Genomic DNA, 17,393 nt, shown 5'->3' on the forward strand with positions numbered 1-17,393 from the left:
CGATGGCCAGCCGCCGTAGCCATCAGCGGGGTCACTGAAATCCGCGTCGGACAGCAGCAGGCGTATGTCCTCGGGCAGCTGCTCCAGGAATGCCTGCTCAAACATGAGGCCTGTGTGTCCCTCGGCCAGAGACAACATCTCATTCATTAAAGCCGATGGAGGTCTGTCTCCCAAGCCATCCAGGTGCAGTAAACGGGCAGCCCGCTCGCGCCGTGAGAGTCCGAAAGTCCTGAGGAGCAGGGCTTTGAATTCCGTGTACTTGCCGTCTGCCGGGGGCGACTGTACGAACTCCGCGACCTGGGCAGCTGTGTCCTGGTCGAGGGAGCCCACCACGTAGTAGTAGCGGGTGTCTTCTGAGGTGATCCGGCGAACGTGGAATTGGGCTTCGGCTTGCTGGAACCATAGGTCCGGGCGCTGTGTCCAGAAACCCGGCAGTTTCAACGAAACCGCATGAACAGAGGCGGCGTCGGTCATTTCTGGTCCAAAAATCGTTTGGACCGTCGGGGTCACCAATTGTAGCGGTGTGCTACAAGCAGCGCTAAAATTACGACACGGAGTCGGTAACTGCAGTCGAAGGAAAAACTTTATTCGAAAACTTCAGCCTCACTTTTAAGCCTCTGTCCACCGGCCCCCCATGGCGAAGAGGCTCCAAAGCTCTGTGCTCGCAAACCCCCGTAGGCTATCTAATTGTGAGTCGGTTCGGATACGCTAGGAAATGAGACTGATCCTTGGACATAGCATGTTTTATAGCAATCTCCTGGTTTAGTTGCATTAGCATATGCAATCGGTCTATAGTTGTGTACCACACGTACATCCGCCACTATTGTTTCTACCCATTGAAGTAATCATGTTCTAATCTACATCTCTTAGCTACCTCTCATTAACACACCATTGTCTTCTACATTCTTAATATTTCATTCTCCTACTAAATTGGGTACATGCATAGCAACTAGCAAACTCAGATTACATAATTTACATCTCTTAGCTTCCTCTTAACACACCATTGTCTTCTACGTTCCTAAGATTTCATTCTCTAGCAAATAGCAAGTTGCAACTTTTATATTCCAATATATCCCCCCTTTGAGACCCAGAGGGTCTCACACAGAGAAAAGACTAACAGTTTGCGCACAAAAGCCCCAATAAACTCAAACACTTATTCCCAAATCTCGGGTTAAACTATAAACTTCTGCGCCAAGACCTCTAAGTATTCTCTCCCTGTTACCCTGGGCCACTGAGCCAAAAACCTGTCCCTCTGTACCTGAGACAGGGAAAAAGACTCAGAAGCCCTTACAATCTACTCCCACACTGTCGTTTTGCTTTTGTTCATTCTGCAGGTGTTGTAGGCTGTAACGATACATTTTCGGTGTTTCTTTCTCCACTAAGCTTGCTTCAGTAATTGCCACGAGCATTGGAAGTTGTTTGGTTGCAGCACGCACTACAAGAGATTTGAGACAAGGAAGAAAACAGCACAGCACAAGCGCACAGCTCAACAATATAATACTGACAGTTATTGCTATTTTAGTCAGCCATGCTCCCCATCCTCTGAGTCTACTTTCTAACCAATCAAAGAACTGATGTTCAAATCCTGCATTCTGTTTGACCTCCATCCGCAGATTCTTTAATCTATTCATTGCTCTGGTGAAAGACCCTTCTGGGCTAGTATTGTTCAGTATGAAAGTGCAGCATTGTTCTCCAAACATTACACACACACAACCTTTTTCTGCATAGTTAGCTGCTGCATGTATTGTTTCAATTCTGTTTCCAATTGTTCCAAACTAGGTCCTTTATATGGCCCTCTCCACCGGGGCACTGGCATGGGCCTCCCAGTGACCATCTCATGCGGTGTCAGGCATGTTATTTGATTAGTTTGCATGCGGTAACTCATCAATGCTAACGGTAAAGCATCGACCCAATTAAGTTTAGTGTCTGCACAAATTTTGTATAGTTTGGCTTTCAGGGTTCCATTAATTCTCTCTACCATGCCCTGCGACTGAGGGTGGTATACACATCTAAATCTTTGCTTTATCCTCAGCGCCTGTAGTACCAGTTTGACCACTTTCTGGATAAAAGCTGAACCATTGTCTGAGCTAACTTCTATAGGTATTCTAAACCTTGGGATCACTTCATTTGTCAGAAATTTTACCACTGTCTTTGCCCCTTGATTTCTTGAAGGTACCGCCTCCACCCATCTGCTAAATCAATCAATTACTACCAGCATGTATCTTTTCCCTCTCACTGTCTTTATCATGTCTATGTAATCGATCACTAGATGTTTAAATGGTCCTTCAGGTACAGGAATGTAACCTATTGGGGTTGTAATTCCCTTTCGAACATTATTCTGTGTGCATACCTCGCACTGTGACAAGATAAAGTCCACTGAAGCCTGTAAATAAGGTGACAAAAACCATCCTTCTTTATTTTCTTTATCACTTCCCCCCTTGCACAATGGTCCATCCCATGCGCTTCTGAAATCAGAAACATCAGTAGAGGGGTGGGCGCTACCAACAAACCGTCTTACATGCTCCACAAGCCTTCCAGGTTCTGCTTCGCCCCCCTTTTTCTCCAGATTGTCTGTTCTGCCAAAGTTGCTTTACCTTGTATTTCAATTAGGTCCTTTACCTAAGTTTGGTTTACCTGGGGGGCAATGACAGCTGATATACACCCGGACGCTTTTCTGGCTGCCTCGTCCGCAGCTTGATTTCCCTTTGTTATTACATCATTTCCCTTTTTATGTGCCTGGCATTTTACTATAGCCTATGCTTTAGGTTTCATTATGGCTTTTATTAAGTCTAGAAATTGCTGACCATGTTGTATGGGATCTCCATTACTTTTTTTAAAACCTCTCTGCTTCCACACTGCCCCGAACAAATGGCATACTCCATGAGCATATGCCGAATCAGTATAGATGTCTACTTTCTCACCTTCCATCATTTCACATGCAGCTGTCAGGGCTTTGATTTCTGCTAGTTGGGCGGAACACGGTTGGGGACAGGACTCCATCCTAATAATCTTATAGTTCGACTGATCCTGCTGCACTACTGAGAACCCTGCATGATTTCCATCATAGTCCCTATAACAAGAGCCATCTATGAACAGAACCTTTTTATCTGCATCCTCTAGTGGTTCTGACCGTAAATCTGCTTTCAATTTGGCAAATGCCATCGTCTTCCCTACACAATCATGGGGTTCTCCTTCATCGCCCAAAGGGACAAAATCTGCTATATTACTGGTAGTGCATCTCTGTATAGTTATATCTGGAAATGTCAAGAGCATCTGATACGCTGCTATCCTCCCTCTTTCCAGCAATTCTGCTACTTTGTGGTGTGTGTACAGAGCAGAGGTGGGCAAACTTTTTGACTTGTGGGCCACAAAGGGTTCTAAAATTTGACAGGGGGGCTGGACCAGGAGCAGATGGACGGAGTGTTTTAGTAATACACCTCATAAGAGAAAATAAAATATCATGGGATATGTAGAAAACATGTGCTTTAATTTCAATTGAAAATGAACAAATGCATTACAACAAAATATCTGTCTTTGAAGTCCCATGGTATTTAGCTATTTATTGAAATGACTTTTAAAACACTGAAAATTAAATGAATAAAATACAGCTTTTTTAATAGTAACAGTTATTATTTTAAAGCACTGAAAATTCTGTTATCCTTCAAGATATTATCATCATCACTCTCCTCCTGACTGTCTTTATTTCAAAAATGGTAGGAGGTGCAGGTCTACTTGTCCTGCTCCTTCTTATTCAATTGTCCCCTGTGCCAAAACTCAACAATGACCAGCACAAAGACAGAACAGTGGCCAGTATGCGGAGAGCGTTATTTGATCTGGAGCGCATTTTTTAATTTTGAGAACGTACGTGCACCTGCGCACTACTCATGTCCATCACTTAACAGAAATGACATGTAACATGTAAGGCTTATTGAAAAAAAATTTTCAAATGCATTTTTTACATAACACAACGAAGAAACTTATTTTTAATTTCAGTGGGAACAGTGTTGTCGGTCTCCCTTTTTAGCCAGCGCATCAAAGACTGGATTTAGTTTTGTTGTGGCGATTCTCAGGATGGATCTGAGGTGTTGGTCAGTTAACTTGGATCTGCGGCTGGCTTTGTTGATGTTCATGATGCTGAACGCCTGTTCACACAAATAGGTTGAGCCGAACAAAGAGTAAAGCGCAAATGTGGAGTAATACGCTGTATCTCAACAAAGGTCAATGTGTAGCGATGTGCTACATGTAGCGCTAAAATTACGACACGGAGTCGGTAACTGCAGTCGAAGAAAAAAACTTTATTCGAAATCCCCAGCCTCACTTTTAAGGCTCCCTCAACCTGCTCCCCTGCGCAGAGGCTCCAAAGCTCTGTGCTCGCAAATCCCCGCAGGCTATCTCCCTTAGCCGGAACGCTGGCTAATTGTGAGCCAGTTCGGATGTGCCAGGAAATGGGTCGCCACAAATGTATATAGAGTGCGTCATCTATTGGGAAAACGCCAGAATTGCGGGGAAAAAACGTTAACAAGGTTTATTAATATAATTTCATCAAGTTCTGCGGGCCGGATTAAAAAGCTTAACGGGCCGCATATGGCCCGCGGGCCGTAGTTTGCCCATGCCTGGTACAGAGTCACAGGATAGCCCAGGGTTACAGATGATGCCTTTTCATATGCATAGTACAGCGCTGCCATTCCCTGATAACAGGGTGGATACCCCTGAGCCACCTAATCTAGTCTTGTACTGTAGTATGCTATCGGCTGCTTTGCTTTTCCTGTGCTTGTCTCTTGTGTTAGAACCGCTGTGACATAACCCTCCTGTTGGTTAGATACATACGAATGAAAAACCTTCTCGTAGTCAGGCAAAGCTAATGCTGGTGCTGACTGCAATTCCTGAAAGCTATCTCCGCTTCTCCATTCCACTGTAAGCCGTTCTTCAAATTTGTATGTCCTGCTTCTTTCATTATCTTTCTCAAAGGTGCCACAATCTCAGCATATTCTCCTATCCAATCTGAGCATGTACCCTGCCATTCCCAAAAACGTCATCATCTGCCCTACAGTCTGGGGTTTGGGGGCCTTAGTTATTGCCTCAATCTGATCTGGTGCTATCGCCTTCACTCCCTTGGATATTACCCTGCCTAAGTATTCCACTTGCTGCTTGCAAAATTGCAGTTTCTTTTTGGATACTTTATGTCCTCCGTGTGCCAGCTTCTCTAACAGAGTTATAGTGTCCTGCTCATACTGTTCCTCTCTGTGGGAGCAAATCAACAGGTCATCCACATACTGTAACAATGTACTTTCCAATGACATGCCCTCTAGGTCTGCCTTCAACACCTGATTAAAAACGTGTGGTGAATGTTTAGATCCTTGCAGCATTCTGGTATAGGTATACTGAGCACCTCTAAGTAAATGCAAACAGATACTGACACTGGTCGGCTAGAGGAATGCTAAAGAAAGCCGAACACAAATCAATCACTGAAAGATAACTTGCTTCTGGTGGAACATTAGTCAAAAGCGTGTGTGGGTTGGGGACTACCGCTGGCCAGTCCTCTACCGCATCATTTACCGCTCACAAATCATGCACCAATCTCCACTTAGATTTATCTGGTTTTAAGACCGGCAGCAACGGGGTATTGCATGGACTGTTTGTTCTTTTAAGCACTCCTATTTCAAGTGTAACCCCCTGGGTCGCCTCAGGCTCGCTCAGCTCGTTCTAGTCTAGGGGGAGCAGCCTTCGGCCCCGCCAAACTGGGTAATCAGCTGGTGTGGATGCTGTGTGCTGTCCCCGCCTCGCCCAAAAACAGACAATACACCATATGCGATTAATTTATAAAGGTTACTATAACTAAGTGATTAATAATGATACAGTATATATGAAGAGAAAATTAAAGAAAAGGCGCCAAACTTATCAAAGTCCAAACCACTTCGTGCACAGCCGTTGGAGCTCAATTACTGAAGTCTTCTGGCCACCATTCGAACTCCTCGACTCGCAGCTCAGGACCCTCCGAACTCCTCGACTCTCCAAACAGCTCAGGACCCTCCGAGTGGTCAACCAAGCACATCTAGCTTCATCCCCCCCCTCGGAGAATCTCCCGGCCTCGGACCCCCCTTTGGGGTCTGATCCTCGCCCAGCTTAGAGCATTGCGTCCTCTCTCTCGACCCCCTCACGCCGATTTGCCCAAAAGCCCGTCAACAAAAGCTTACAGACTCAGAAGAAAGAACATTAATCCCCATTTGGTTTACAAAGGAACACCATTCTCGTTATCAGTAAATTAGCATTCCTGCTAGTTAACAAAAGGAAACCCTTTCCCAACAGTAACAAAGAAAAAAAACCCCTTTATACAAGCAACCCCTGCACTGTCCATGCTATTCCCTCTTCTGCCTCTGGTCTTAGAGGGTATTATGGTCTCCTCAGCCTTATTTCCACCGGACTAGCTGTTTTTATTTTCCCTACGTCCGTGTCATGCTGTGACCACAGAATAGACGGCAACTCATCTAACCTTTTATCTTTCTGCTGGCCTCTTTCCTTTCCCAGCAAGGGCAGGTGTGGTTGGGGAGTTATTTCGACCTCTCTCACTGTCCCTACCATATCTACACTTACCATTATTTTAATGCAATTGCTGTCTTCTGATATCCACACCTCGGGCGTGATTTTCCTCCACACTGTTATGGTTTCAACACTCTTAACTAAGGGTCCTAAGTCTTTAGACTGATATCCCTTGTTTACCAACAACGTTACGTTCCTTCTCTTGGCCATTTTGTGACCAGGTTTTTGATTCTTTTTTCCCATTTTTCTGAAGTTTTTGTGTTCTCATTTTTATTTATCGGGAAGTTTTTGCTCAGAATCTCTACTGCCGTTCCTTTACCTGTCATGTTATTCTCTCTTTTTAAGGTATTTCAGAGATTCACAGTTCGTTTACTGGATAATATTATTTACTCTAATTCTATGCCTTGTCTATCGTCTATCTACCAGCCCTGCCAGTTCAGACCTTTGTTTCATACGAAGCGGTATCCACAGGGATTTACCAACACCACGTGGAATTTTTCTTAACTTCACTTTTTATTAACTTATTTGTACTTACCCTCACTGCAGTGTTCTTGATCAACCCTCTGAGCCTCCTGTTAACCCCCAATTCTGCCAGAGTCTTTGAACCGGAGAGATACTTCGGCAGTGGTTCCACACTTCCGAGACTCCAAGACCTCCCCAAAGCCAACAGAATTCTTAGTCCAAATTGTCGCAAAAAGCGCTTACCTTTTGTTTAGGCGCACCCTTAATTCTGTTAGCCTTGTGGGGGTCCCTAGAGGACTGGGAAGCGTCCCCAATCTGCCATTTCCTTTCTGCGGATCTCTTTCCAGTCCTGCCACGGTCGCCAATTTTGTCGTGGTTTCTTGTGCCCCACAAATGACTAGGAGACGCAGAAGATTCTTCAAGAAGGGTTAAACTTTAATTTGCAAATCAAAGCTGAGACAGTCATAGTCGCTGATTGCCCACCGATCCTTGGACATAGCATGTTTTATAGCAATCTCCTGGTTTAGTTGTATTAGCATATGCAATCGGTCTATAGTTGCGTACCACACGTACATCCGCCACTATTGTTTCTATCCATTGACTTAATCATGTTCTAATCTACATCTCTTAGCTTCCTCTCATTAACACAACATTGTCTTCTACATTCTTAGGATTTCATTCTCCTACTAAATTGGGTACATGCATAGCAAATAGCAAACTCAGATTTTCTAATCTACATCTCTTAGCTTCCTCTTATTAACACAACATTGTCTTCTACATTCTTAGGATTTCATTCTCTAGCAAATAGCAGGATAACATTCTTAATATTTCATGACTTAATCATGTTCTAATCTACATCTGTTAGCTACCTCTCATTAACACACCATTGTCTTCTACATTCTTAATATTTCATTCTCCTACTAAATTGGGTACGTGCATAGCAAATAGCAAACTCAGATTATATAATTTACATCTCTTAGCTTAACACACCATTGTCTTCTACGTTCCTAAGATTTCATTCTCTAGTAAATAGCAAGTTGCAACTTTTATACTCCAATAAATGTAGAGTAATATTTAATTATTACAGATGTTAAGCTTCAGTTGATGAAAATATCTCTAGACAATATGGAAAAATTTAAGAAACCATCCAAAGGAGAATGCAAAATTCCTAGGCTATAGAAAATATAAAATTAGCTAACCAGGGCTTGGTTACACACTGCATGTTGAATGGCTATAGAAACTGTTAATTAAAGAAAACTGAGTGTTGCCATCTCACAATAATAGATAAGTGCAACATTCAGTTTTCTTTAATTAACAAAGGAACTGCTTTTGGTATTAGGACTACATTATAACTATGTAGCTGTTAACATGTAATACATGAAATATATTGCTATTGCTTAATTTTGATCTTATCAAAACGGCGCATGTTATGAGGCAAGAAATAGCACTTGATAGGCACGAAGGCTTTGAAGCTTTCTTTTTTCTTTGATCACAGTTTTACCTTAATTATATTTTACAATGTCATTTAATAGTTTCAGTAATAAAGTTTAATTTCCTTCTCATAATCATATCTCCTTTTACAAAGATGGACAATGACGAGGCAGTAATTCAGGTCATATTTGCTGACTAAGAGGATGGCATCATTTTAAAATTAAGACCTTGCAGACTTGTATTTTAGTTTCTTTGTTAAAATGTTGTGGCCTAAAAAATTAAATCACATGGGTCAGATTTTTGTTTCATTTAAACATAGGTGTTCAATTTTATTTACAGGTCTAAGTTGCAAGTAGAGATTGCAGAGACTGGGGCTTTATTCCACGGAATGTAGGGCATTGAGGGGTGATCTGATAGAGGTATATAATGTCATGTGGGGCATAGAAAGGATGAAACCAAATAGTCTGGAGAGGAGTTACTAAAAAGGAGAGCATAGGTTTAAAGTCAGAGGCAAGAACTTTAAATAGGATGTAAGTGGTAGCTCTTCAGGCAAAGAGTGGTACATATTTACAAAGAGCTGCTATAAATAGTTGAGCCAGGCACATTAGCAATGTTTAAGAGCCATTTAGATAAGTACATGGATAGGAGAGGTTTAGAGGGCCAAATGTGTTTAGATGGGATTAGCTTGCTGAGCAGCAAGGTTGATATGGTTGAGTTGGCTGAAGGGCCTGTTTCCATGCTGTACAACTCAAAGACTGAGATCAAAATGTAATATTTTAGTATATTGAATTGGGCCTTTCCATACATGGTGCACATACATGTCAAAGATATGCAGAATACACAGCAGTCAACATTAATTAGTTATCTGCATATGTAGTGTGAGTCATGGAAAGGTGATGGTGGGGGTCAATGGGGAAGAGGGAGGGACAAGTTTGAATAGCAAGGGAAGAACTTCCAACAACTGTCTGCATCACATACATACAGACAATTTTAATTACTTACAAATATTCTGGATACATAATTCAAGGAGATCTGCTTAGATTCCTGAGGTTATTTTGTATTGAATTGACTTTATTTCTTACATCCTTAATATACATGAGGAGTAAAAATCTTTACGTTACATCTCTGTCTAAATGTGCAATTTTTAGTCATTTATAATAAATAGTATGTACAACAGGACAGTCAATATAACATAGAAATACAGTTGTATCAGGATAAATTAATCAGTTGTCCCAGAGCCTGTTGGTCCTAGCTTTTATTTTGCGATACCATTTCTTAGATGGTAGCAGCTGTAACAGTTTGTGGTTGAGGTGACTCAGGTCCCCAATGATCCTTTGGGCCATTTTTACACACCTGTCTGGAAATGTCCTGAATAGTGACAAGTTCACATTTACAGATGGGCTGGGCTGTCTGCACCACTCTTTGCGGAGTACTACGATTAAGGGAGGTACCGTTCCCATTACCAGGCAGCGATGCAGCCAGTCAGGATGCACTCAATTGTGCCCCTGTAGAAAACTCTTAGAATTAGAGGGCCCATACCATACTTCTTCAAACGTTTGAGGTGAAAGAGGCACTATTGTTTCTTTTTCACTTTATAGCCAGTATGTACAGACCACGTGAGATCCTTGGTGATGTGTATGCTGAGGAATTTAAAGCTGTTCACCCTCTCAGCCCCAGATCCATTGATGTCAATAGGGGTTAGCCTGGCTCCATTCCTCCTATAGTCCCCAACCAGCTCCTTTGTTTTTGCAACATTGAGAGAGGGGTTGTTTTCTTGACAAGACAGGTGACTGTGGGAGTGAGGTTTGTATAAATGGTGGGAGGACATGGGGAAATAAGCATAATCAGAAGATAAACTGTTTCCACATTTAAGAAAAAATCTGTTGGGAAGCTAAGACTTCGAAAGAACAAAACCAGTGCTTATTGAGATCTATAATGTTTTACAATATACAGAACCCCAGTCCCAAACCTGCATGCGGCAAATGCTCGTTCTTGGAGGTAACAGTCACAATGACTTTGATCAGCTTAGCTTAGGATCAGTTTGCAATAGAACTGCTGACATCACTGCATTCATAATGCATGATAATATGATAAAAATTCTCCATTTGAATGTATTCTCCCTTCTTTTAAAAAGTGAGCAGCAGCAGCAGTGACATTTAGATCTTACCAGATAGTGGAATTGATGTTTTTGAGGTTGTGGTTCATAGGCACAGTATTATGGGATAAAAATATTAATATCTGGATCCATAACTTCTGATTTCTTGTGTGAGGTCCTGTGGGAGATGAGGAGTGCTAATAGAAAGCAATGTATGGTGCTCTTGAGGTAGGTGTGCAAGGCCCTCTTTTTCATTTTGTCTATTTTCCTTCTTAGTAATCAACACAATGAAGAAGAGTCATATCACATTATTGGATTAATAGTTAAAGGAGTAGCCAGAAAAATGGGGAGAACAAAGTAGATTGCAGTGGAAAGTGTGATGAAGCATCTACTTTGGATGTGTTTCCAGTTTATGCCTAATTGCCTTATGGTTCAGATAAGTACAGCACACCATTAAATAAGGGCTCATACAAAGTATGCATTTGGCAAAAATTTAACCACAATTGAATTTAGGCTGATGCTTTAGCATGCAAAGAACATCTCCAACATTTTTCCTAATATTATAAAAGGCATTGCTGTTGTGCAGTTCCTCAACTTTAGCACCTTAAGGGCCAACAATGAGCAAATGCTAATTTGGACCAAGTACTAAATAACTGGGATTATGTATCCTGATTCAAAATTTTCAACTCTGATACAAATAAGGGCAAATCTGGATTGTTAGCTGTAAGGCCTATGATGATGCTGAAGTTGGCACTGAGGTGATTGATGAAGAAGGATGCTGTGGAATGTAGGAAGATATCAGTGGCTCTTCAGGTGGCAAGTCGAATTTAGTTCAGAGTAGTATGAAGTAATGCATTTGAGGATGGCAAATAAGGCAAGTAGAAACCTCAATAGATAAAAATGTATTTGAACCTTACAAAATATACAAAATATGTTGATAGTATGAAAATTGCAAGGCAATTTGAGAATTAGTGATACTGTGGCGACCCATTTCCTGGCACATCCGAACCAGCTCACAATTAGATAGCCTACGGGGGTTTGCGAGCACAGAGCTTTGGAGCCTCTGCGCCACGGGGGGGCAGGTTGAGGGAGGCTTAAAAGTGAGGCTGAGGATTTCGAATAAAGTTTTTTCCTTCGACTGCAGTTACCGACTCCGTATCGTAATTTTAGCGCTGCGTGTAGCACACCGCTACAATTGGTGACCCCGACGGTCCAAACGATTTTTGGACCAGAAATGACCGACGCCGCCTCTGTTCATGCGGTTTCGTTGAAACTGCCGGGTTTCTGGACACAGCGACCGAACCTATGGTTCCAGCAAGCCGAAGCCCAATTCCATGTTTGCCAGATCACCTCAGAAGACACCCGCTACTACTACGTGGTGAGCTCCCTCGACCAGGACACAGCGGCCCAGGTCGCGGAGTTCGTACAGTCGCCCCTGGCAGACGGCAAGTACACGGAATTCAAAGCCCTGCTCCTCAGGACTTCCGGACTCTCACGGCGCAAGCGGGCTGCCCGTTTACTGCACCTGGATGGCTTGGGCGACAGACCTCCATCGGTTTTAATGAATGAGATGTTGTCTCTAGCCGACGGACACACACCCTGCCTCATGTTTGAGCAGGCATTCCTGGAGCAGCTGCCCGAGGACATACGCCTGCTGCTGTCCGACGTGGATTTCAGTGACCCCCGGAAGGTGGCAGCCCGGGTGGACTTGCTGTGGAATGCCAAAAAGGTGAGCGGGGCGTCCATCGCACAGATCTCCCAGCCACGCTCCCAGCAGCAAACCAGTCCAGGCCCGGCCGCAGAGCCTGCCAACCCCCGGCCCAAGGAACACTGGTGCTTCTACCACCAGCGGTGGGGTGCAGAAGCCCGCTGTTGTCGCCCGCCCTGCAAGTTCCCGGGAAACGCCAGGGCCAGCCGCTGCTGATGGCTACGACGGCTGGCCATCGGGGTAGCCTCCTGTATATGTGGGATAGAAGGTCGGGACGCCGGTTTTTGGTCGATACTGGTGCCGAGATCAGCGTTTTACCTCCGACGAGTTACGACACCTGTAGCAGGGCACCGGGTCCCCCCCTGAGGGCCGTGAACGGCAGCACAGTAAGGACCTATGGCACCTGTCAGGTGCAGCTACAGTTCGGCTCCAGCCAGTTCACGTGGGACTTTACACTGGCTGCCGTAGCCCAACCGCTTCTGGGTGCGGATTTTTTGCGGGCTCACAGCCTACTGGTCGACCTGCCCAGGAAGAGACTGGTACACGCCGAGACCTTTCAGACGTTCTCCCTGGGTGCAGCCCAGTTGCCAGCCCCTCACCTTGGCTCCATCACGCTGTCCGATAACGACTTCACCAGGGTCCTGGCGGATTTCCCATCGGTTCTGGCACCGCAGTTCACAGCGGCCATGCCCCGACACGGCATACAGCACCACATCCCGACCCAGGGACCACCCCTCCACGCCCGCGCTCGGCGGCTTCCCCCGGACAAGCTCCGACTGGCGAAGGAGGAGTTCCAGAGGATGGAGGAATTGGGGATCATCTGGCAGTCCGACAGCCCATGGGCCTCCTCCCTGCACATGGTGCCCAAAGCGACGGGAGGCTGGAGACCGTGAGGCGACTACCGCAGGCTGAACGAGGCTACCGCACCGGACCGCTACCCTGTGCCGCACATTCAGGACTTTGCAGCAAACCTGCACGGCACACGGATCTTCTCCAAGGTAGACCTTGTCCGAGGGTACCATCAAATCCCGATGCATCCTGACGACGTCCCCAAAACAGCTCTCATCAACCCGTTTGGCCTTTTCGAGTTCCTCCGCATGCTGTTCGGCCTGAAGAATGCCACACAGACGTTCTAGCGGTTAATGGACGCGCTGTCCCACCTCCGTCAACTCTGCGCCCGACTGAGTGAGTACGGTCTTACAATCAACCCCGCCAAATGCCAGTTCGGACTCGATACCATTGACTTCCTGGGCCACAGGATTACTAAAGACGGGACAACCCCTCTGCCCACTAAGGTAGATGCGGTCCGCCACTTCCCCCGACCCACCACGATCAAAGGCCTTCAGGAATTCGTAGATATGGTCAATTTCTACCACTGCTTCTTCCCTTCAGCTGCCCGGATCATGTGCCCCCTGTTCGCCCTGATGTCGGGTCCAAGCAAGGACATTACCTGGGACGAGGAGTCCGCCGCCACTTTCGTTCAAACGAAGGAAGCTTTGGCGAATGCCGCAATGCTAGTACATCCCAGAATGGATGCCCCTACCGCCCTCACAGTGGACGCATCTAACACGGCAGTCGGTGGGGTGCTGGAGCAACTCATCGCAGGTTGCTGGCAACCCCTGGCGTTTTTCAGCAAACACCTGCGGCCACCCGAGCTCAAGTACAGTGCTTTCGACCGGGAACTGTTGGCGCTCTACCTGGCAATCCGGCATTTCAGGTACTTCCTAGAAGGTCGGCCCTTCACCGCGTTCACGGACCACAAACCACTTACCTTTGCGTTTACGAAAGCGTCCGACCCCTGGTCGTCCCGCCAGCAACGCTACCTGTCCTACATCTCTGAATACACGACGGATGTCCGGCACGTCTCGGGTAAGGACAACTTCGTGGCGGACGCGCTCTCTCGCCCTACCGTTCATGCCCTTTCCCAAGGGGTAGACTTTGAGGCACTGGCAGAGGTGCAGCAGGCGGATGAGGAGATTCCGAGTTACAGAACCTCAGTCTCCAGTTTGCAGCTCCAGGACCTCCCCGTGGGCCCGGGTGAGAGGACCCTACTCTGTGATGTCGCCACCGGCCAGCCCCGTCCCGTCGTCCCGACAGCTTGGCGGCGCCGTGTTTTCGACTCCATTCATAACTTGGCGCATCCCTCCATCCGGACAACTGTCCGGATAGTTTCCAGCAGGTTCGTTTGGCACGGACTATGGCCAGCCTTTTGGGGACTCAGCTGCACCACACAACTGCCTACCACCCACAGTCGAACGGGCTAGTGGAGCGTTTCCACCGTCACCTGAAGTCGGCCCTCATGGCCCGCCTGCGAGGAGCCAACTGGGCAGACGAGCTTCCCTGGGTCCTACTCGGCATCCGCACAGCGCCCAAGGACGACCTGCACGCCTCGTCGGCCGAGTTGGTATACGGCGCGCCCCTGGTCATCCCCGGGGAATTCCTACCAGCCCCACAGGGGCAAGAGGAAGATCCCGCAGCAGTCCTGGGCAGACTATGCGAGAAGCTCGGTAACCTGGCCCCCATACCCACTTCACAGCACTGGCGGAACCCGACCTGCGTACCCAAAGACCTGCAGAACTGTAAGTTTGTGTTTGTACGAAGGGGCGGGGATCGGCCACCACTGCAGCGGCCATATGAGGGGCCGTTTATGGTGCTCCGGAACAACGGGTCCACGTTCGTGCTGGACGTTGGAGGGAAAGAGGAGGTTTTCACGGTGGACCGCCTCAAACCGGCTCATGTGGACCTGGCACAACCGACCGAGTTTCCGGCACCTCGGCGCAGAGGCCGACCTCCCAAGCAGGTTCTGGCCCAGACTGTGGACATTGGGGGGTGTATCGCCGGTTCTGGGGGGGGGGGGTTATGTGGCGACCCATTTCCTGGCACATCCGAACCGGCTCACAATTAGATAGCCTATGGGGGTTTGCGAGCACAGAGCTTTGGAGCCTCTGCGCTACGGGGGGCAGGTTGAGGGAGGCTTAAAAGTGAGGCTGAGGATTTCGAATAAAGTTTTTTCCTTCGACTGCAGTTACCGACTCCGTGTTGTAATTTTAGCGCTGCATGTAGCACACCGCTACAATACAACCTTTATGAGCAGAGACGTAGAATATGAGAAGACAAATTATATTGCACATGCACAGATGCCCATACTGCATAGATATTTTAATATCCGCACTTCTGACCAGATATTAAGGGGACGTCTTACTTAGTGAATGGTAGGGCACTGAGGAGTGCTGTAGAACAAAGGGATCTGGGAATACATATCCATAATTCATTGTAAGTGGCATCATGGGCAGATAGGGTTGCAAAGAAAGTTTTTGGCACATTGATTCATAAATCAAAGTATTGAACACAGGAAATGGGATGTTATGTTGAAGTTGCATAAGACGTTGGTGAGGCCTAATTTGGAGAAGTATGTGCAGTTTTGGTCACTTACATACAGGAAAAATGTAAATAAGGTTGAAAGAGCACAGAAAAAAGTTGCAAGGATGCTGGATTGGTAGACCTACGTTATAAGGAAAGGTTAAATAGGTTAGGGCTTTATTCGTTGGAACGTAGAAGATTGCAGGGAGATTTGATAGAAGTATACAAAATTATGAGGGATTTAGATAACGCAAATGCAAGCAGGCTTTTTCTAATGAGGTTTGGTAGGACTTCAACCAGAGGTCATGGGTTGTCAGTAAAAGGTGAGAAGTTTAAGGAGAACATGAGGGATACTTCTTCACTCAGAGGGTCGTAAGAGTGTGGAATAAGCTGCCAGTGCAAGTGATACTTGCGAGCTCGATTTCAACGTTCAAGAGAAGTTTGGAAAGGTATATAGAGGGCTATATTACTGTTTTAGGCCAATGGGATCTGCTTAAGTTGTTGCAGCTTAAATGGTTCAGCACAGACTTGATGTAGCAAAAGGCCTGTTTCTGTGCTGTACTTTATGACTCTAAATATACCCAATGACTTGGCCTCCACAGCTGTCCATCGCAATGATTTCCGTAGATTCAACACCCTCTGGCTAAAGAAATTCCTAATGTACACACAAGCTGGATGAACTCAGCAGGTCGGGCAGCATCCGTTGAAATGAGGAGTCAACGTTTCGGACCGAGACCCTTTGTCAGGACTCCTTCTTGTCTCTGTTTTAAATGGATGTCCCTCTGTTCTGAGGCTGTGCCCTCAGGTCCTGGACTCACCCACTATTGGAAACATCCTCTCCACGTGCACTTTGTCTAAGCCTTTCAATATTCAATAGGTTTCAGTGAGATCACCCCTCAATGTTTCTAAATTCCAGCAAATACAGGCCCAGAATCATCAAGCGCTCCTCATATTTTAACCCTTTCATTCCCGGAATCATTTTCATGAATCTGCCCTGGACCCTCCTGCACAAGGGTTCCCAAGCCCCTTGGAAGCATAGAAAATAGGAGCAGAAGTGAGCCATTTGACCTAGTAAATCTGCTGTCATTCAATATGATTATGGCTTATCATTCAAATTCAGCACATTATTGCTGTTTTATCTCCATTTTTATGTTTGTAAATTTTGCATTAAAAAAGAGCTTTGCTTTGTTTACCAATTCAATCTACTTTCCAGATGCAGAGAGGATAACCTACAGCAGAGAATTTCTGATGAAAATTGCCAGCCTGCCGATTTCAAAAGAGAAACCTGAGTTTTTGCCATCTCTTCCTGTGGTGTTAGAGAGGCCTGTAAGTTGTGGACTTTGACAATACTTCATCAAAAAATTTGTCAATTGCATTTTCTGTAACTATTGCAGAGCAGTATTTAAAATTTTGATCTTTTGTTTCATAAGAATGTAAGTTAAAAGAATATACCTCAACTTGTTTGTAAATTTATGGTATGCCAATTCTTACAATCTTTTTCAATAGTAATAGTACACTTCTTGAAACATTCTGTAGTACATTTTGATAGCAAAAATCATAAATAGAATATCACAGCTCACTAAATTCCTACTTTTGACTTATTAAATACTTAATTACCTGTTCAAAAATTTTTTGTTATTCTCAATTTTTAACCAACAGTTTCAACATGAAATACTGCAAAGTTAATATTTCAACTTACTGATTGGATAGTAAATGAAAAATCTTTAGTGAAGACTAACACAATAAACTTTTAGTGTAAGCTAATGTTGACAATTACTAAATATCTATAGTAATGTGGGG

General features: G+C 45.3%; 1 protein-coding gene across 1 annotated transcript in view; it reads left to right on the forward strand.

The window, feature by feature from the left end:
* The window catches only part of gra (granulito), a 75,643-nt gene extending 58,706 nt beyond the window's left edge, over window positions 1-16,937 (forward strand). The window contains exon 5 of the mRNA XM_059978806.1: window positions 16,807-16,937. Within this exon, the coding sequence (XP_059834789.1) occupies window positions 16,807-16,937 (131 nt within the window). The remainder of the gene's footprint in view (window positions 1-16,806) is intronic.
* The last annotated feature ends 456 nt before the right edge of the window (window positions 16,938-17,393 follow it).

The sequence above is a fragment of the Hypanus sabinus genome, chromosome 1, assembly GCF_030144855.1.
Source record: "Hypanus sabinus isolate sHypSab1 chromosome 1, sHypSab1.hap1, whole genome shotgun sequence".
In the NCBI taxonomy this organism is placed as follows: Eukaryota; Metazoa; Chordata; class Chondrichthyes; order Myliobatiformes; family Dasyatidae; genus Hypanus; species Hypanus sabinus.